Source organism: Miniopterus schreibersii (assembly GCF_964146895.1).
Source record: "Miniopterus schreibersii genome assembly, chromosome: 10".
Lineage (NCBI taxonomy): Eukaryota > Metazoa > Chordata > Mammalia > Chiroptera > Miniopteridae > Miniopterus > Miniopterus schreibersii.
The window spans coordinates 45311460-45333635 of NC_138110.1; the positions used below are offsets into that span (position 1 = coordinate 45311460).

Genomic DNA, 22176 nt, shown 5'->3' on the forward strand with positions numbered 1-22176 from the left:
AGTGGGGCAGGTCTGAATATTTGACCCATTGAACATTTGTAGTTTTGCTTACTAGATGAGCACAGTCCCTTCCAGAAGCAAACAGAAGATTCATGAGGGATACATTTAGAAGTGCCTTCAGCAACTTTTTGTTGGTTTTGTTTTAATTGTGCTGACATCATGCTCCTACAAATGCTACTTGAGGCTATACCTACACTAGGAGACTTTGATAAGACAGTGAGTCCTCTGTAGTTCCTTTTGGCTCAGAATGCAGTACATGAAGGTTAGGTTTGCCTTGGCATAGGTGGGACCTCCCTTTCTTGTCTAACACCAAAGGAAACAAACACCTGGTGAGCTGACCTCAGCACAGGACTGTGCTAGACACAACAAAAAGTGTTCATAAATACTGGCTGATTTAATTCACCGAATGAAGGCAGCTCAGCCTACAGAATGCTAGTATGTCATTGCATTGGGAATGTTTCTTAAACTATTTTGTCCTCAGTGAACAGTAAGAATACATCAGCACTCAATTCACACACACACACACACACACACACACACACACTTAACTGAAGAGAAAGCTCTAGACACTGTATTAGCAGTGCTATTCACTGAATAGATGCACTCTGATTTGTTTTATTTTGTTCCATCTTACTCTAATTCATTGTCTTAAGTTCTAGCAACCAGCTAAATTGATTCATTCCTCACCAATGGGTTATAACCCACAGTTTTTTAAAAATGCTTTACTGAACCACTGGATTTAGGAGATGATAAAATAGAATATATGCTTGGAATAAAAATTCTGTCTACCTCAAAAATCCTACTCTCAAGTGCACACAGAGAAAATTCTAGAAACTGGACATGCTTCTGGTTTCTACTTCATTCCTTTTATTTTGTGATTAATTGCATATACGTAATATAGAACTACTTTGGAAAGAAAATGTAAAGCTACACATGATAGAAACTTCTCTTTAAGATTATCTAATTAACTTCATAAATATGTCTAGGCTATTTGTTTTATATTAAGATATTTCTATTTATGATTTAATGACCTAGCCAACTCTGAGATGCTGTGGGGAGTGATTTCCTTAAACAAACTTATCATCTGTTTTGGTTAACCCATTCGTCTAATGTGATAAGATCTGCATCCTAAAGTATTTATAAACTGGGTGACTCCTGGGATTCAAGTACAAATCTGATTATGTCAGAGCATGTAGAATTACTTGCTAGATATAATTAGTACCTTAAAAAATAACAGAACTAACCAACAGTTATTCCCACATAAAGTTCCAGGTTTTGAAAATGATACAAGTAGCATGTGTCTGTATTGTCAGAGATAAACACAGCAGATGTTAGTTAAAGTGGTGAACAGAGATTTTATTCAATTACTGCTGATGGGTGACGGAGCTGAGTTTCATCCAAGCTGTAGAGAGGTGACTGAGAGTTTTAACAGAGATTGAAGGAGAAGGGAGGGCGGCAAATAGGGACTCCATAGTCAGGGAAATGGGAAATTACAGAAAGCTGGAAGAGTGTTTTGGTGTGCGTGAAATCCATCCCCGTTTGCTAACTGGCACTTACTGAAATAGGCTCCTGCGCCCCCGGGAGGCTGGGAGACGGGCTCTGTTTGCTGGAAGTCAGTTCTTGGGAAGCCTGAAGTTTTCTCAGGCAAGCACTTTAAGAGAAACTAGGGTCACCTAGAAACTATGTTAATGTTTTGTTTAATTCTTTATAGATCAAGGTTGAAACCTAGTTGAGAAAGGGCTGAGGACGCTGGCTAGACTTTGGTCAAGGAGACAATTTTTGTCACTTCTCACCCCTTCCCTTGTGAAGAGCAGGGACTTATTGGATGGATGACATTTGAAAAAGGAAGTGAGGATATTTGATCAACTTCTGTGCATTGTCCTCAGGACACAAATGTTCTTCTGTGTCAAAAGGACTCCGAAGAGCCCAGCTGGTTTAGTCACGGAGAGAAGCTTTGTCAGTGTATAGGCAAAGCTATCATGAAAAAAATCCCAAGGAAGTTCCCTTTTTCTTTGTAATGTAGCCCTTAAAGCAAATATAGAGGGTTTTTTAGTGTAAAATATAAAACATGGGAGTCACTGAACTAGATCCCCACTGAGGAAGAAAAGGAACTACAGTATTTACAGAGAAACTTCCAGGTTCTGGATACTGTGCTGGAGACTTCCACGTGCATTACTTCACAGACTCCCCCAACAACCAAGCATTAGGAGAGAAGCATCCTAACGCTTCTCGGTTGAGAAAAGGAAACGCAGAGGGGTGATACTAACCTCCATAGGCCCAGAGGCCTGATATTCAGTTAAGTGAGGGGTGTAAATTTGATTCCAGGCTTTGTGACTCGAGCCCTGGCGTCCTTCGACCTCAGTGTCTCTTTGAACATACCCCCTTTCGCCCTAGTGTCTCCTCCCTCCTCCTGGGCCCTCCAGACCCGCTCAGCCCTCACACCCTCTGCAGCCCTTTCAGTTGGGTTCTCACGAACACCTGGACCCCTTGGCTCCACACATTATGCTGATCCTCAGCCCTGAGAAAATCCCATTGCCCGCTTTCTTGGCTCCTGTTTCCATACTTCCAGGCATTACTGGAGAAATGGCGGAAACAGGCAGATTAATTCTACTAGAGGGATGTGCTTTGCCCCCCTACACCCACCTTGGTGTTTTCTGCTGATCAGTAAATTTCTTCTGCTTATGCACTGCTGGAACACCGGCTTCCACCCCTACCCCAGGGAAGGCAAGGATTTCAAATCCTTCATTCCACAAATGCTCATTACTCAGTTGCCATATCATATAGACCATCAGAAGTGGAAATCCTATAAAGTGACTGGTCCATTGGTTCTCAAAAAATGCTTTGTGGGTTCCATAAAAAAGCCTTAGGAGCTACTTTTCATTCAAATCCCAGCTATGCCACTGAACAGCACAGTGACTTTGGGCAAGTTATTTTGCATCTCAGAACCTCAGTTTGCTCATCTGTGAGGTAGGAATTATATTTTTTTTACACTCAAAAAGTTATGTCAGGATTAAATAAACAAATAGAGTACTTAGTAAACCCTCAATAAATGTTAGATATTTTTGTTTTCTTATCTGAACACACATTTTTAATTATGGGAAGAATGCAAACCCATTTCTTCATTGATTCACTGAGCACATATTACCTGAGTGCCTGCTATATTCTAGACACTGTGCCAGGCTCTTGGGACATCTTAGAAATACTGAAAGAGTCCACCCTGTGTCTTCACTAACCTAATCCATGTTTTGAACCTTCCACAACTTTCTCTGTATGTAAAAATATACAAACATATATATATATATATACACAGTTTTTTTCACTACCATCTATATACTTAACTATGCAACTTACATTTTCCTCATAATATGTCATGAATTCCCCTTCAAGCCAATGCATATCAATCTAAGGCATTCTTTTTAGTAGCTGACTATTGCTCCTCTGTACAGTATGGATATATTATGATCTATTTACTCAGTCTCTTGTTAATGGACATTCAGATTTTCACCAGTTTTTTCCCTAACAACAACAACAACAAACTGAAATAAACAGCCTTTTCTATGTGTTCTTTACATTACAACTTTTATTTCTAAATGATTCCCAAGTCTGAGTCAAAGGGAAAGTTTGTTTTTCATAGGGATCTGACCAGACTACCTTCCTCCCAAGTGGTAGCAGTTCACCCTCCCGCCAGTGTCCGTTAAACTCCTTGCCCTGGACGTTTACAACCTAATGTGTCCAGTATGGCGTGAAAATGGTATTCTCATGACTTTCCCTGAAGTTTACAGTCTTTGCCTATGTTCATTAGCTATTTGCATTTCTTCTTCTATACCTGTTCCTACATATTCCTGTCAATGGCTGTTCTTTTGGCATAAGGATCTTTCATTTTTAGATAATCAAATATGTTCTCATTTTCGTCTCTTTTTCTCAGGTTTTTAATTTGAGAAGTTCTTCACATATGTCAGATTATTCAGCCATTGCCCTGATTTTTAGCTCTTGAATTACCACTGATACGGTGTGGAGTGCGGCCGGGGAAGAGGTCTTGCTTTTTTCCAGATAAGCAACCAGTTAGGCTGCTCCAGTTATTAAGTAAACAATTGTTTTCTCACAGGATTGAAATGCCATATTGTCATATTTAAGTTTTCACATTTAGGTTTGTATGGTCCTCTTAGCCTCTTCCTAAGCTATTATCAAAACCTTTGCTTATACTGATGTTGTGTGCTAAAACTAGAATTCTCTCCTAATTCTTTGCCAAAAACCCCTCCCCACTTATGTTTCCAGGTCTATTTATTAATCCTTACAATGGACTTAAATGATGGGCCCCTTCTCACCTTTTTAACTCCCCTTCTCTCCCTCCGCCTCATTCCACACCACTCACCGTGGCCTCACCGTCGTTTGGACACCAGCCACGCTCCTACCCTAACCTTCCCCGTCCCCGCCGTTTGTCCCCTTGCTGGAATAGTTTCCGCAGATACCCACTTGGCTCATTCCCTCACCGCCTCCAGTCTTCGCTCAGATCTACCTGCTCACCGAAGTCTGCCTTGGGAACCCACCCGTCTTAGCACTGCAGCCTGCCGTGACACCTCCCCATCCCTCCCACACGGTCTGTCCCCTCACACTGCTACTTTCTTCTTTTTTATAGCACTGTCACCCTCTGCTTACTTGTTATGTTTGCTCCTGTCTTTCTCCCCCTCCTAAAATATAAGCCTCCTGAGGGCAGGAATCGTCATCTGCTGTGTTCTGATATATCCAGGCACCAAGAAGGTGGCCCAGTCAGTGCACAGTAGGCAGTCAGGTCCCAAAAATGCCCCTGAGATTCTCATTGGAGTCTTATTAAATTTATACATTATCAGAACTGTGGAAAATATTATCAATTTCTCCATTTATTCATACCTTATCATAAGACTTCTAATGCAAAGTTAGAGTTTTTATATAAGCCTGTCTTCTCAGGTCTCCCTTCAAAATATATTCCAGGTTCAATGACATCTTGCTCTCTCACGGCCACCACACCAGCCTGGACCACTGCAGAAACATTTAACTGCGCCCCAGCTTACTCTTCTGGCTCCCTGTTCATTCATTTGCCACAGAGCAGCTGGACTGACTTTTCCTGAAACTGAAGTCTGGTTCCATCACTCCTCTTCACTCCTCTTCTTAAAGCCCCCGAATAGCTTCCTGCTGCACTGAGAATAAATCCCAGACTCCCAATCACAGCATAAAGGGCCTGCCCCATCCCTGGTCTCCCACTCAGTCCTCAGCTCATCTCACTCTCTCACTCAGTTCTGATCTTACTGTTTCCCCGGAGCACCCCGCTGGATCATGTGCCAGATGTTTGTGTGTGCTGTTCCCTCTGACTGAAACCTTCCCCTGGGCTTCGTATTGCCAGCTCCATCTTAGGATTTACCACCAAGGTCATATTGTCGGAGAGGCCTACCAAACCACAATACCTGAAGTGCAGTGGCCCTGCTGGCTTCCCAGCCACTGCCAGCCCATCACTCTGCCACCTTTTGAGGTTCCCTGATGACTTTATGTCTCTCTCCTAGAATGTGGTCTTTGTCTACCTTGTTTCCAATGTAGCCTCCTAGGCACCCAGCATGGATTCAGAATTCTTTACTGAATAATGAACAGTTGATGATCTTATTACATTTATTCTTAGGTATTTGATAGCTTCTATCACTATCGTGAGGTTTAATTTTATTTTAACCGTTTCAGAGAGTGGCCTGCTCACTCCACACCATCATTATCTGTGTTCTACTCCCATTCCCAGACAGTGTCTGCCCACTTCTCTTCCTTCACCTCTCAGACCCAGCCAGGGATCCTTGGGACTCTGTGAGCAGTAAGCTGTGACAGGGCTACATACAGAGAGGTGGAATTATCCTGTTCTGGACCTCAGGCTCTCTATTCGTAAGATGAAGACGTAACTAAAACCAGGTCTTAGCCACAATGAGTAGCTCAGACAACTAGTTACAGTTTGAAGATGGTGGGATTCTTCACTGAACTTTAGCTAAGTCAGTGGCAGGAAGAGCAAGTGCAAGAAGTCCTGCGGGGGGACGTGGCATGCCCAAAATGAAGAACTGCACAGAGGCCATCGTGGCCAGAAGGATGCGTGGGGAGCAGTCAGGTTGCGCAGGCAGAAAGAGGCCAGCGTGAAAGACATTGGTCTTGATCGCAGGAGCAGTGAGTAGCAGCTGAAGTGTTTTCCAGAGGGGGAGGCAGGTTCAAGTATGCACTGTGGACTCCAGCCTAGAAACATTGGAGGGGAAATAAAAGGGGCCAAAAGACAGAAGTAAAACTAAGAAATGGAAGATTGTCCAGCCTAGAAAAAACAAATAGAGTGAGTGGATAAGAATAGAAGAGCTAAATGCCAGGAAATTAAAACAGTTCAAGTACTGGCCCTGGGGTATGCATAATCTGTGATCAGCACAGAAGAGCACTTGATAGGGAATTTAAGGGACAGGTTCAAACATATCAAAGGGCACTGAGTACCTTAGAGATAGCACGGCTTCATTCAACCTCTCGCCTGAGATATCCACTTCATTTCTTTTTGAGAGCTATTTACTGAGGTATGCATATGAATAAAAACTGACAAAGAACATAAACGATAAAACTCAGCCATATTGTTTGAATATATGGACACTGAGATTAAAAATCTCACCACCTTTAGCTGCAAGCAGTTATATTTTCCCCTTCAACAGCTCAGTGATTAGACTCATAAAGTGTTGTATTAGAGATTGTTAATTGGATCTTCTATGAGATGTGTGTAGAAGTATTTTTATCTACTACTACAGGGGCCATATTTTACATATCTGTATATTTTTCACAGCCTCTACTCAGCCCTTGGCACTTAAAAGGCACTCAAAGGCCAGCTATAATTTTCCAATGAATGAATTCATTTGTAAAAAGAGGAAATTGCCTTAAAGGTGTGGACTAATTTCCACACCACTTTTTTCAAAAATATCACACAGGAGCTCCCAACTGTGACTGCCTCAGGAAAAGTGGGACTCCAGGAGTTGCAGTGGGGCCAAGTGTCACATAGACCTCCTATGGTCAGCCTCCCATGGGACACTTTTAGGAAGTGCATGCAGTTCAGTTCTGATAGAAATACAAGTTACAACCTTTCAAGCTTTGAAATACTTAGCTGTAGGGCGCTCTGCTCTGCTCTGCTCTGCTCTGCTCTGCTCTGCTCTGCTCTGCCCTGCCCTGTTCTGCTCCAAGAGTATTCATTGTCCCTAATATAGGAGGGAAGGTTTCACTCAGTCATCCTGTTCTTAAAAAGCTTCTTGTGTCCTTGAACACTTTTCTATGGAATTAGCTGTGTTAAGAGATGAGAATTCAGAGATGTGTAACTTGTGCTCTTTGTTCTCAAGGAACTTACATTTATCATCTCTGTTAAGACCAACATAAACAGTTCAATATATATTTCACTTAAACAGATTTACCAGCATCTTAAACTATGTGTAATGAGTGCGTAATGAAATAAGTTAACATACATTGAGTTAAACTCTAAAATGGCATATCTATATGAGACCAGAGTCATTTTCAGTGTTAGGAGCTTTGATTTGACCTTTTGAGAGAATTTTAGGTAAAAAGTAAGGGGAAATTCTTCCTCTTTTAAGGCTTCCTCATAAGTCATAATAGCCGAACTCTTCATTTAAGCTGATAATCAGTTTATTGGAAATAGTGGCTTAATTGAAACTTCTATTTTCCAACTAGGTATCCTGTTTTTTTCAAATGTAGTATTGCATGTCGATGGAGAATTAATGATTTGTATGCCCCATCTTGGGCATTTCTTATTATACAGTGAACAGGGTATTAGTGCTATATATTTGAGCCATGGAGGCCAATATAGAAACTTGGTTTGTGGAGAATTTGGTTGGACTTTGTTATAAGGCTTGCTTGAGGAATCTAAAATTTCCTTTCAGCTGGAAAGAATGTAAAGTGAGGGGAAATTTTTATTCTTCCTGCAACACCAGCTGAATGCATTTTAATGGGCTGCAGTGTCACTGGTGATTTATTGCCCTTTTTTGTTCTTTTATGTGTTATATTTGTCATTCTGCTATGGCAGTTTCATCTATAAAACAGTATAGTTACAAGAAAATGGTGAGAGGATACAGGACTGCCATGGGAGATTCTGTCCCTTTTTCCTTGTCATTTTTTGTAAGGAAATACTGAGTCAAATGTCAAGCATTTGGTTTCAGAAATAATATATTTTAAAAGATGTATACTGCACTGAGATTGTATTGTTTTCCATTTTTGCTACATAAACTTTAGGATTACTACGTAAAAGCTTTTCAATATAAGACAATTAAATTTTTCAATATTTTTTTGTGTTTTCTCTTTCTGTCAGCAGTGTAGTGAAGGAAAACAAAACCATGTACTTAACTGTCTTCTGTTTGCTTAAAGCATAGAGCTTTCTGGCTTGAAAAGCATAAATTGAAATTTTGTATTTTAGGAAATCTACCTCTTAATTTTGTTAACAATCTGGTGCATTGTGCATGTCCAAAAAGAATGCTGAAACTAAAGCTTTAAGCTCAAAATAAACCAAGATTTCAGCAAAAGATGCAAAATTCTTGGAAAAGGAAATGCCTGAAGTTTAAAAAATAGTTTTAAGAATTTTGCATGAGTTTGCTTATTCTTGAGTTTTCTATAAAGAAATATATTGCGTCAATCTTATGATAAATTAATTTATTTTCAATACTAATAAGCATGGAAAAGGCACGGATATTTTAAAGATATTTATCAAAACTGAGTGACAATATCATGTCACTAGGTCTTTCTCTTTACCCCAATGGCTAACATGAGATTCCACTGTACTGTTGGTAGATATCAATTATGATATTGTGATTTTCATCTATTTACTTGCTTTAGAATTACTACAGTTTAGGATATAAGGTAAATTTGTAGGCAGAGGGCCATGTTGTACTACTGTGTGATATTTGTTTGGTTGACTTTGGACTAGTCTCTCTAGTAAACAAGTATTTTTAGAATACTGTAAAATGCTTAGTATTTGTGAGTTTTTTTAAAGTATTTATGGGTGTGATCCAATATATTTAATCAGAATGGAAAGGAAGTCAGAATTTCTTTAATTATCCTAACTCAGCCAAAAGTTGAAAAGATGGCAGATCAGATAAAAAAAAAAAAAAAAAATGAAGGATAGATCTAGAATAAACAAAACTCCCTTTTGAAAAAAGAATTCTTATTTTAAATACTTTTCTGACCATGTAAAAGAATCAAGGGAAAGTAGGGACCGGTCAGTGGAAGGAGGAAACACAACAACAATCTTTTCAACAGAAAGACCTCATTTTACTTGCCCTTTTGACAGTGTCAGTGTCCAGACATGTTCATCAGTGTCTTCAGTGTGGCCCAAAGATAAAAAGATTGACTTCTAAAATTCTGGCTTGTTCAAATTACATACACCTCCCTCCTCCCTACCCTCATGCCCCATACACCTACTACTTTTAGAATTATTGTTTTTCATGTGAGAGGATCTGGGCTTTGGCTTTTAGTGCCTGATTTGTTCACAAGTCGTGGCTTTTCTAGCTTAGCTACCATATATTGTCCTGAGGGCAAGGGGAAGAGAGAGGTGGCTGTCCTTCAGGGAACTGTGCACTCTCACCTAGCTGCTTCCCTTTCCTTATGCTTGGCAGACTGGAATCCTGGCCTTCAAAGAGGGAGTATCACTTTCCCTGATGAAAATCATTTAAAACATTATTTTTATTAAAAAAATCAATATGTTGTGGAATAAAACACAACTTTTGCATGCTTTATTTAAAAAGCTCAAACAAAAGAAAAAGCTTCAAAACAATTTCAATCTAGTGGTAGGCCTCTAGGGGTAAACCTCAGGTTGGTGCTAGTACTTGTCTCTCTTCTGCACTTAGGGGGACAAATGACCAACTCATAGGGATAGTGAGGTTTAGACTACAGGTCATTTTCTAAACTACATGGCACACTTCCTAGGGCAGTTTTCAAATATGTCAGACAGGAATCTGGTCCTAAGGATTCTCTGCACCAAATTTTAAGAGTGCGGTTTACATGGACACTCCGGATCCCAGTGCACATCATTTGGAAAGCATTTACTTTATATAGAAGGCAGTGAGTTCAAGTTTAGATAGAAGGCTCTTGGGCAAATCTCTTAATAAATTTCAGCTTCCATATGTGTAAAACAGGGAGAATACTGTTTCTTAATTTCATGATGGGCAGTGGGAGAATGAATACAGTAATATATGCATATTAAAGACCCCACACAAAGCTGGTCCAGGGTAAAGGCAGAATTTGGAAATGGCAGTTGCTGGTAAGTTTTTCTGTAGCTTTGTAGTTTTTATTCTAATAGAGGATTGTTTTATGGCTCTTAGGGCTTTCAAGAGAACTAGGTAATTATACCAGGGCCACTGCCATTCCAAGTTTGAATTTCGCAGCCCTTCAGAGAGGTACGATGTTGAACTTCTGGGAAAATGAATGGATTTCTTCATGCTACATAGGGTGTTATTTACATGAACACAATGTGGATGGCATGGTGTCCAGGAGCACCGGAGCATGAGAGGAATATTATTCTATCATATGTCAGAACCTGCAATGAGTCCCCCACAGATAATATTTTCCATTTGCCAGTCTTTGGGCTATAAACAGCAGCAGCATGACCCAGGCCATTATCTTGATACCGGTAGTGATGGTGATGATGATAACAATGAAAAAAGTGACTGCATTTTAAAGACAACTACTTTATTTGAAGTGGTAATATGCCCAAAGCAGTGTATAACCTATTCTGTGCTTCCTGTAGCCCAGCACATGGAATAAAATGCCTTGCTCCCGTTGTTGTCCTGGCCATTCGGGGTTCCTTTGTTCCTCACTGTCTTTGGTTTAAATGTGGACACCATTCTTTGTGTTTGTCCTTCAGTAGCACCAATTCTCAAGAGAACCTAAGAGGATGCACTTTAATAGGCCTGTGTTTGAAGGGTTATGGATGATCTCATTAAATAACTTTTCAGACACTGAGTATGAAGTTGGAAAATATAGAGTGGTTTGTAAGGGAATGAGAAGCATCACAAGTTTTCTTCAACATGTTGTTTTCATTTAGAAGAGTAAGTATCTATCGCTGAGAAACAGTCTTTGAAAATAAGCCTGGCACCTGCCTTGGGCCTAATAAATGGCATCTGCTCAGCACATCTATCAGTATCTCTGATGAGCTTTCCCATTTACTCTAGTAAATATCCAAGCAATACATCACTTCAGCAATGTAATTGATGTTCAGTTTAATATGTATAATTTACTTATTGGTATTGCTAATGATGCAATTATTAATTATGGTTTGTTATTAATTGTAACAAACTATTCTTCAAGTTGGAGCTCTCTTAGTCAAAGCGCATTTTGGCAGATCAGTTTTTGTCTGGGAATTTGCCTAGGTGCTGTCTTATTTACTCAAGATTATTAACCAGTTTGGCAGGTTCTTCTCCTATATCTTTGAAAACTTCCTTTATCTTATGCTGTATATATGTGTACAGTTATGCATGCACATGGGTAAAGATACATCAGAGTGAGTTGCATGTGTCTTTTATTCAGCTTAGAGGCTTAATAAAGAGAATTTTCAGATTTCTGCCTTATTTCTTCTATGAGTAACAAGGAAGTTGGAAGATGATTTCAAATAAGGGTCCTGGGAGTGATATAATCACTTTATTAAATGAAATTATTCTAAATAGTTTAAATCATGTTTGCATTTATTAGAAGTTTCTCCTTTGTGCTTTCTAAAAAGCCTCAGACCATTGTAATTACTCTGCAGCAAAAACTTTAGCTAGTTTAAAGACTTCTAAAACAAATTCCATATGTGATCATGAAAAATGGTCTGTAGCCACTTAATCATTACAAGTATTGAGTTCATAACACTTTATTCTTGACGGATACTCATTTCCTGTTTCTCTGATATGTACCCAGTTAACTTTCTTGTCATTGATGGATATATATTTCACTGCTTTAGTGCTGGAAATATAACATTTTGCCACTGGTATTTATTTCCATGCTCTTTTTTTCTACTAATCTCATTTTTTTTATTGATGAAAGTTTGGTCAGTAAATATACTGGTAAAGACTTTTATCTGTCACCAACATACTGAGAAACACCCTTCCTCTGTGCACTGTCTCTCAGCATGTTCAGACATTTTCCTTCTTTCTCAGCATATTGTCTTGATGCCCATGTAGGTCATTCAAAAATAGCTGCAGATTTCTGTCTCCTTAATAACACCCTCACCAAATACTGCGGATCAGTGGAGGAAAGACCACCAGATAAAGCCTGTTGCCTTTCCTTTCCACTTTATCTTTTCTTCCTCTTTCCACTTATACCCATTGTCCTGTGTCTGAGAACTTTAATATAAGTGGAAAATGAATAGGTGGGCTATGCAAACCATGCAAACGAGAGAGACAGAAACATCTGAATGAGATTTATTGTGAGAAATCTTTGATTCAGCAAACATGTTTCTGCACGTACTGTGGACACATAAAGAGACACTAGGCCAGGTCTGTGAAGGCCAAAAAGCAAAACCAACTTTGTCCCCAGGGGCCTATATTATAGTATATGATAAGAGATTTACCAAAATAACCTCACTCAAGGTTGAAAATAGTAAGTTCTATGCAAGAGGGGTGAAACAAGGTGCTCTTGCTGTCCAGTGGAGAGAGAATACCTTCTCCAAAGCAGTCGGGAAAGGTATGGGGGCTGGGTGCCCTTTGCAGGCTGAGTGGGATTTAAACCTACGGAAAGGGAGGCGGGAATGCATCCGCGCAGAAGGAGCAGCAGGAGCAAAGGCCCTGAGAAGGGGAAATGTTGGATGGAGGAGGAAAACTGAGCATTTCCATTTGTTTGGAACCCAGGCCGATGAAAGAAAGTAGAAAAGAAGACAGGCATCAGGTTAGGAGAGGGGATGGAGCCCGCTCATGGAAGACCTTGATTGCCTTTTGAAATAAGCAGTGGCGAACTCATCGTATTTTTGTTCTGTTTTTAAAATGAAAGAGTGACCTGATTAGCGCTATTCTCTAAGAAGATAAGTATGCTTGCAGTCTGTAAAAGGGACTGGATGCGATGTCTGCTCGGGAGTCAAGTGCAAAAGTCCAAAGGGAAGTAGACATGTTGGTGACAGTGGGAATGAGAAGGGACGAAAAACGAATAGCGTCTTTTGACTTTTTAGAGATTGAGGGGGGAGGTGAGAAAACCTGTCTAATATCATGGGACTGCTCTTCAACTGAATGATAAAATGAGTAAAACCTCCTTTGTCATATGTTTCATTTCTGTGTGCTGAGGGTCAAAATTTCCTTTGTGTACAACCAAAATTTATTTACTTGCTCTGACTTTTACTGTGTAGCTAATGTGTTCTAAGCACTAAGGACACAGAGAGGGAAAAGATGCAGCTTTTCTCTGTAGGAACTTGAACTCCGGCTCGTTCAAGCCTATGTGTGTATATTAAAAAATATGCCACATTCATACACAGATCACACATGAAAATTGTCTTCTTTAAAAATGCCTCCTACGTGTCTTAAGACATTCATTCAGTAGAGACTTGCCAAGTGACAACTATGTCAAAGACATTGTGTTCATCGCAAGAAGCCAGCGGTGGACAAGAAATAGTCCGCACCCTTGAAACGCTCCAGGGAAAGAGCATCAGGGCCCTTGCCGGTCTTTCCCTTGGTTACAGAAATGACCTCAATTTCTTTTTTCTTTATTCATAGTCCTTTTTTCTGCCCTGTAGATCATTCGTATTTTTTTTCTTTGATTCCTTTTCAGCATTTCTACTTGGCCCAGCATCGCGTACCCTGGAAGGATTATTATGTGCATGTCATTCCCCTAGTGCATCTCAAAATCACACTGACTGTATCACCAGGCCTTTCTCTTCTGCACTTAGACCCAGAAAGTCCTTTGTCCTCATATATTTATCGTATTTTTCTTTCAGGATTTTCCTCTTCTTATTGCATTGCTCTGTACATCTGTTTGTTTGTTCGGTTGGTTTTGCTCTTGTGTTAGGCTCTCCTCCTTATAACTGATCAGGATGATTTTAAACTTGAATCTGGTCTTCTAAAGTGTTAGGAGTAATCACCAGAGTTCGCTGTATTATTGGGGAACGTTGTGATGTAGTGAAACAAGAGTGGACGTCACAGACTGACCTAGATCCAGAGTGTAGCCCCTTCACTTTCCTTCTCACTCACTAAGGAAAAGCTCCTTATCTTGACTGCTTCTGCTGCCTCCGTTTTCTCATTTGGAAAATGGCATTATTTTTACCTCCTGGTGCAATATTAAACAAAAGTTGTCTAAGATACCTGGAATATAAAGTAATTCTTCCAAAATGTCAGCCTTCTTCCTGTCTTATTTAGTAGCATCTGGTCAGCATGCTTTAAATTCCTTTACAATTAAAAATATCTTCCAATCTCTACTTATTGTGGTTAATTATAAAACCAAGGTTTTATTCCACCAGGTTTGCCTCTTAATTGTGTAAAAGGATATTTTAAAATAGTGCAGTGAAAGAAGTTGGCTAACTGATAAAGTACATTAATATATTAGGTGTTTTAAAAACAACAACCCAATTAAGTATTTTTTCCCTTTGCCATAGTCTGGGAAAACCTTCCTCACAGATTTTTAGGAGCAATGGTTCTTGAGTTGGATTTTTCTTCATGTTGCCTAAGGAATCACCTATAGTGTTATATATAGATTCCTGATCCTACCTCAGACCCTGGATGTGGAGTCAGTGGGAAACCCAGCCATCTGCATGTTTCAAAAAGTCTCCAAATGATTCTTCAAGTCTCTTTCATTAGAGAACCTCTGTTCTAGAATAAATTGAACAGAATGACACAATTAATACCAGCCTTATTTATTAAAGAATTTCATTGTTTGAGGAAAAGTTGTATGTTTACTGAATGAGAATTGGGGGATTATGTGACCCCCACCCTCTCCTAAGACCCCAGGAATACTCTGTGCATTTCTAAGGGCCACCTTGTGTGCATGCAGCTTACCAGCCTGTGAGGCACATCACACTTCTGCGTGTATTTTGCTGGACTGTATCTTTTTGCACCTCAGAAATACTGATTCTTCTATCAAGCACAGAATTTGTTAGGTGTTATGTACTTACTTTTTGATAAGATAGGGAATGACAAATTCCAGTCAGCAAATTACAAGGGGTTTTTGCAAATAGCTATGACTTTGTTCAGGAAGCTGTGGTGATTCTTTCTCCCACAGGCATGTTGTTTAAAAGCTAAACATAGGCTAGACCATGACCGAAAGGCACAAAGTCTGGAAGAAAATTTGAGGGGCAGTAGTTTTTATTTTAATGCCTTCAAACTTAGTTTCAGACAAACTGTTAGAAATGTCCACTGGTAACTGGTGCATCCTCAGAAACATCTACTCCCATTGCCTTTATGGATTATTCACTCTGTATGAAAGGTGAACACAGCTGATACCTTATTATTGACAAATCGTTTCTTCATTTTATTACCTGATCATGATTTGAGAAATGCAAATGGAAAACATAAAGCTGTTTCATCAGAATAGTAGCAGCACTGATAATTCTCTTGAAACTTTTAGTGCCCTGATAGTAAGTGATAAGGCTTTGATAGATCATCTTACCAGCAGGGTATTGGCCACATCAATAAAGGAGACAGTGACTGTCATGAAATTAGAAAAAAAATTTAAAAGTAGATTAATTTTTTAAAGATGGCATATATCAAACAATCCAGTATCTCAGTTTTATATGAAAAATTATGATTCTGATTATTATTTGTAAGTCATACATGCTCTGCATGCCCAACGGTGGAAATTAGGGACAAAGGAAGAGTTATAAATTCAAAAGCATAATCAGGTTACAAATAACACATAAAGTGTGAATGTAGATTATTCCAAGAGTAGTGATTGACTTTGCATTCCCAGGGAGAAAAACAATGATATGTAATTTAAATGAAAAATCATGGAGATGTTTCGTGATTATGTGAAATGTTAAGGTCCAGCTGAAAAACCTAAACACAGACTGCAAAGAATTCAAATTCTCTGAGCACAAGACATGAATGAACTGTCTCACAGTAATCTTTAAAACCGGGCGGTTGCTATTATTAAGGAAAAAGAAAATAAATCTACCTCTGCAAAAGGTAAAAAAAAACAACAAAAAAGGAAAACCTAGAGGGAAGGGGGGGTGGGAAGAGATTAACTAATGAATTTATAGGCATAACCCATGGACAGACAATAGTGCTGGGGAAGGCCCGGGGAGGGGGCAGAAGTGTAGTGGAGGGGGTCAATAGGGAGGGGGCACATCTGTAATACTTAAAACAATAAAGATAAAAAAATTTTAAAACCTATGAAAATTAAAGTTCTCTATTCTATAAATTCATAAAAATGCTAGTACAAAACATCTAAGGCTTCCTTAATTGAAATTTTACAGTGTCTTTTGGAAACAGTGCTCTTTGAGGCGCACTTGGAAGAACAATATTTTTCTCATGTCTCATTTCATAAGTTTTCTTGAACTCGTCGGTTTCTCTTCAGCAGTACCCATCCATGGTTGCTGTCCCCAACTTTTCCCCTCTTCCCCCCCATATATCAGGAGTGATATTTTGGTTTTGTTTTACCAGTGAAACATATTGTACTAGTGAGACAAAGTATTTTGTGCTTGGATTCAGTTCAAGCATTGAACCCAAACGTGTTTCCCCAGCAGGAAGCCAACCATGTTTTTCCACAGATGGCACCAACATCCACCCAGCCCTTCCCTCTCCGAGACCTGGGCGCACTGTGTGAGTCCCTGTGTCCATTCAGTCCCAGTCGCCCCCTTAGGTCACACACTGAAGACTCCTGGCCTAGGTGAGGCAGTAGCCTTCCCGTGGCTCTCTGAATGTCCTTTTTCTTTCTTCAGTGAGCCTGGGTAGTACTGCCCAGCTGTTTTCAGGGCACAGCTCCATTGTCCTCCGTGGCATCTCTTTCTTAAATCTAGCACAGGCTGTTCTAGCCGGTAAGCAATGCCCATGACCCCGTAACGCTTCCGTTTCCCAAGCTGTCTCCATGACTTCCCCACCCACCCTGGGCTTCAGCCAAGCTCAACAACGATATTATCACAAAGACCCCTTTGTGCTCCCGACCACCCTGCCTTGGCTTATGAAGCGTCCTCCCCACCCATCCACTTTCGTCCTCGCTGTCCTTCAAGCCCCCATGTATTGTCACCTCTGAGAAAGCCTCCCCTGCCCTCCCTCTGCACTGCCCCCGCTTGGGCTCTGTCGCTCACCCGTGGCGCTTCGCGTGGCTCTCTGTATTGGGCACAGGAGGATGAGATTTCGTCTCCTCACTCACCTTGAATTCCCCTGGGGAGCCTGGTTGCAGTGCCTTGAGCATAAAAAGCCCTCCATAAGTTGCTGCTAATTTGAAGACTACAGAGAGCAAGTGGCCTGCGTCACGTGAGTGGGGCTGCTCAGCAGGCGTCCTTTCCAGGAGTGCTTCCACCGCTCATCTGCCCACTGCCCACTGCCCACTCACCTTGGTGAAACTGCATGGATCACCTCTGCCTCTCCCCCGCTCGTCCCCTCCTTCACCCGAGTTACGAGGAGCAGGGAGAGGGCCCTAGAGCCCTGTGCTCCTGGGCAGACCCACGGCTCCCACCCCGGCCTTCACATCTCGCCGTCACTGTCCGCTTTGCAGTCATTAGCTGCGTCTCATTGTGCCCTTCCGCTCAAGAAGCCCCGGTGCCTCCTCTTCCTCCTCTCCCTAGACCTTCACCCCCTTGCCACTCCGCACGACCCTGTCTCCTTCCTCTGTCCACTTCTCAAAACCCTTCTTCTGTGTCCTCTGGGCCTCGAGGCCAGTCGCCCGCAAATCCCATACATCAGCAGCCTTGTCCGTTCACCTTCCAGCTGTCCCAGGCAGCTATTTCAAAGCGTCTCTTTTTTATTACAGCATGCCATTTATGTAGTTTAAAAACATAAGCATACAAAACTCCTTTACAAGGCTGTGCGCGTACACATATGAGGACCGGTACCCCGCATACTAGAGCGCTGGCCGGGACAAGGGCGGGAGAGGAAAGGGTGCCGGCTGCAGGGCTGACCGCAAAGGGGAAGCAAAACCCAGAGCTGTCAGTAGGAGCCAGTAGAGTGGGCGTCTGTGAAGGTTATGCTCCATCTCTGGAGATATTTAGCATATTCATTATTTTAATGAATACGTTTAAGCCTAGATAGTGCTCGTTGTTAAATGTATATATTTGAATATTTGAATTTATTCTCTTTAAAATGACCTAAATGTGCAGTAAACTCTAAATAGAATGTACAGTAGAAGAGAAAACAATGCCTTTCCATGAATAATTAGAATTTATACCCCCCCCCAAAAAAAAAAAGAATAAAAATTTATGCCATTAGGAACCTGGCAAGAAAATAACAAGACAGAGGGGGAAATTTGAAAACAACTCTTTTGCCAGGCCGTTTGTAAATTGTACTGTTAAATTCAGAGATTTGGGTGGGGGGCAGGGAACAAGCTGTCATTTGCAACCACATTCTGTCACTAAATTGTCCTCTGTCCGAGGCCGACCGACAGCTCACAACCACAAGTTCCCCAAGAAACAAAGTGGAAAGAAGAGCATCCTGTGGGAGGAGAACATGAAGATACCCATTTCAGGGGGCTGGAGGGCAGGGCAGGGGAGAAAGGCAGGAATGACCTGTATCTAGAGTGAACCTGGAATTAGTGACGCACATCCCCATGAGCTTATCTCGGGTCCTGATTTATCTCATCCCAACTCGTGACTGTGCTCATGCTTCCCCACAGCCGTGCTAAACCCAGACATCCGAATCAGTGCCTTCGTTCAGGCACATCACAGGATCTAGTGGCTGAGCCGTTGCAGGCAAAGGGTGGGTGGCTCGCAGGCAGCACCAGGCAGCCCTCCTCGCCCTGAGTTGCCCTCCCACTTTGTATGATTGCTACCCTAATCACATTGCAACTGTGTCCTGCAGAGATAGAACATTTCATTTTCTTGACCTGCAATATGAAATGAGTTAAAAGTAAGTGCTAAGGAATGATAATACTGAGGCTATGCTGGCTGCATAGCAATGGGCCTGCCTGCTTCCTAAAGGGGATGGAGGGCTGCAGGGGTGAGCTCTTTCCTGACCCAAAGCTGCGTAGAGTCATTCACCAGTTCCCACAGAGCACAGGTAAAAGGCTCAAGGAACACACACTACTTGCCTGGTTTGCAGAAGCAAGTGCATGGCCTTATCAGGATAAACTCCTCTCTTACTGAGTGTTCACAATGTATGGGTTCTAGCCGTGTTATTTTTTTACATTCAAATTTTTAAGCTAGATTAAGGTTTTCCAAAAATTTTCTTTCCCAAGTGTTGTATTTACTGGCATAATTTAGTTACCAAAAAACTTAGTGAATCATTTATGTAGAAAAAATAATTGGAGAACTCACAGTCTGTAACTAGTGAGATACATAGAATGACTCTAAATATGCCAACATTTGGAAGAATAAAAATAATTTAATTTTACTATTTTTAAGTTAAGATTTTGTACTTGGGTAGAAAACATCAGAATTAGAAACATTGAACCTTTTTTCAGTTTTGTGAATTTGAAATATGTTATTTTTACATGGATTGCTTTTTTTTACTTTTCATTTATCTTTTTATAACATACACTTTTTTTTTAATCCTCACCTGAGGATATGTTTTTTTATTGATTTTAGAGAGAGAGGATCAGGGAGAGAGAGGAGAAACATTGATGTGAGAATGAAACACTCACGGGTTGCTCGAATTCACAACCTTTTGGTGTACAGGATGGTACTCCAACCGACTGAGCCACCCAGCCAAGGTTATAAAATACACATTTTATCTTTAAATTTTTCCTAGCAATTTATTTAATGTAATGATCTCCTCCAAGTCTACCTCTTGGTTGTATGTTCCAGTGGCATATTGCAGAAGAATACTTAAGACATAATTACAATGAAAGGAGTAAGCATTGATATTTTCAAGGTTTATCTGGACAACTAGTTTGAAGGATATTCATTCAAACAAAATAACAGGACATCCTCCTGAAGTTGTCAGAAATAAAAATGACCTAAAAAGGGTTATCCAGAAGATTCTGTATTTAGTAAGGTGTGAATTTTACATCACTGTTTTCTCTACGCTTGTCACTTTGACTGGAACATACACACAGGGTGCAAACTCAGATGATCATGGCCCTCTGTGTTTAGGCTGCAGAGTCATCTGTACAATCTTAATGTGAATGTCTTTTGAAAGAAACATTGTTAGTATGTTCCCAGTGGAAACGGATGCAAAGTTATAGCTTGACACTCCCTACTTCTCTGAGTTGACTCATCTTAGAAAAACCCAATCTAGAATGCACAAGACACAAGGATGGTTAAGTTTTTCAAGAACCAGATGAAGCACGAATGGAAAACCCAATGAAAGGGTAGGGAGAGGTGGTACCAACATGCAATTTTAATTACATTTTTACCAACAAAAAACAAAATTCTAAGGTGAGAAATTTGAACATACAATTTTCCTCCTTTTGGCATGATTTGTCAACCTAGTGAGGGTGACGCGATGGCTCAGATGCTGAGCACTATCTCTCTCTGATTAAAAAGGTAGAAGCCCTTAAAAAAAATAGATTCTGTTTAGTGAATTGAACATTACCTTCCTAATATTTTTCATCCTGAGCTCATTTAGCAGAGGAAATGGATATTTCATCGGACGGTGATGTGACATTCCATCACATTATACCATAAACAGGACAAACGGTGTTTGGAAATGGGAAAGCAGGCGAGCTAAGACAGCCGCCACTGGAAGGCTCTGGTTATCTCATTTCAACAGATATTAAATGTGGGTGCCAGTAGTGCGATCATCAGCTGCTTCCTACTTTGTATAAATTGCTTAGAAGGAATCTTTTGCCTACCAGATTTGACCTAGATTTAGAGTTCCAACGGCAAGGGGAGGGAAGTCTCTATTGTGTTAAAAAACAACAACAACAATTGCTGGTAAAATGCATGGTAAATGAGCTTATCTTGCTTTTCCAGGTGTTTGGGTTAATATGTTATGGAATTACTGCTTCATTTATGAAAAATAATGGAGGAAAATATTCCAGCAAATCAAATTTGGATAAAGGCTTAGGATAGCTATTGTGCTGTTAGCAAGTTTTAAAATGGCAGAAAGAGCAGGGAGCCAATAGAGATAATCAAAATATAAAAAGCTGTGTTTGAGAAGAGTCTCTGATACAAGGGTCAGTTATGGGTGTGCTATCCAGCCCATATTATAATTTGGTGAAATTCTGAAGAACAGTGTGAACAGTTACACTCCTCTCAGTGTACATGAAAGCTGTTGGAAAAGTCAAAGCTCATCTGCCTGCAGCCTCGGGTAACAGGTCTTAATACTGTTACACGCAGCAGAAATTTTTTTAATGTGCCATCTTTATTCTGTCTTACCCTCTTTCCTTTTTCATTTCCTTTCATCTTTAGGAGCTGCTACTCCAAAACCTGTCCCAGAACCTGAGAAACAAACAGACCACACAGTTAAAATTGCTGGAGTCATTGCTGGCATCCTGCTGTTTGTTATTATATTCCTAGGAGTTGTGCTGGTGATGAAGAAAAGGTGAGTCCTCGCTCCTGCCTAAGATGTGGTTCTGTCCCATTGTTGTCAAGCTGCTTCATACGGGTGGAAATATTCAGTTACTGAGATGGCTTTGATAACCAGGACACACCTGTGACTCCAGTTGTTGGCATTTTTCGTCATATAGCATTCAAGGTTATGGGACAGAATTTAGAGTACATTTTTATTTTGGATGAACAGGCAAAACAAATCATGCCAAGTTAACATAAAAATCACGTGTTTTCCCACAAGTTGGTACATAAAGCTCTGCAGCATCTTTAAAGGCATTTATTCACCAGGAAATTTTTAACATATTACTGACATATTAACCTATTTGATGTTCTTGGAGATACGAGCAAGCAGACTTCCTTCTCATTATAATGAAGATAGCGACGATGACAGCATCGAGCCCATGTTATGTGCAGGCACCTTGCTAGGGGGTTAATCGGCACAACACCCCATGAGAAAGGGACCCGAAGGACAGCCTGGTGGAAACACAGGGCTTGGGCACAGTTAAGGGCAAGAGATAGAGCACATTGCATGTTATAAGGTTGCACTGTCTAGCCAAGGGGTGGTCTCGAGGAGGAGGAAACAGATATGGCTATTTTGAGCAATCCTCACCTCTGAT

General features: G+C 40.6%; 1 protein-coding gene across 3 annotated transcripts in view; it reads left to right on the forward strand.

Moving 5' to 3' along the window:
* The window catches only part of PTPRM (protein tyrosine phosphatase receptor type M), a 617272-nt gene that overhangs the window by 402737 nt on the left and 192359 nt on the right, over positions 1-22176 (forward strand). For all 3 annotated transcript variants that reach the window (XM_081149146.1, XM_081149148.1, XM_081149147.1), the window contains one exon: positions 21419-21551. In XM_081149146.1, coding sequence (XP_081005272.1) covers positions 21419-21551 — 133 coding nt within the window. The remainder of the gene's footprint in view (positions 1-21418; positions 21552-22176) is intronic.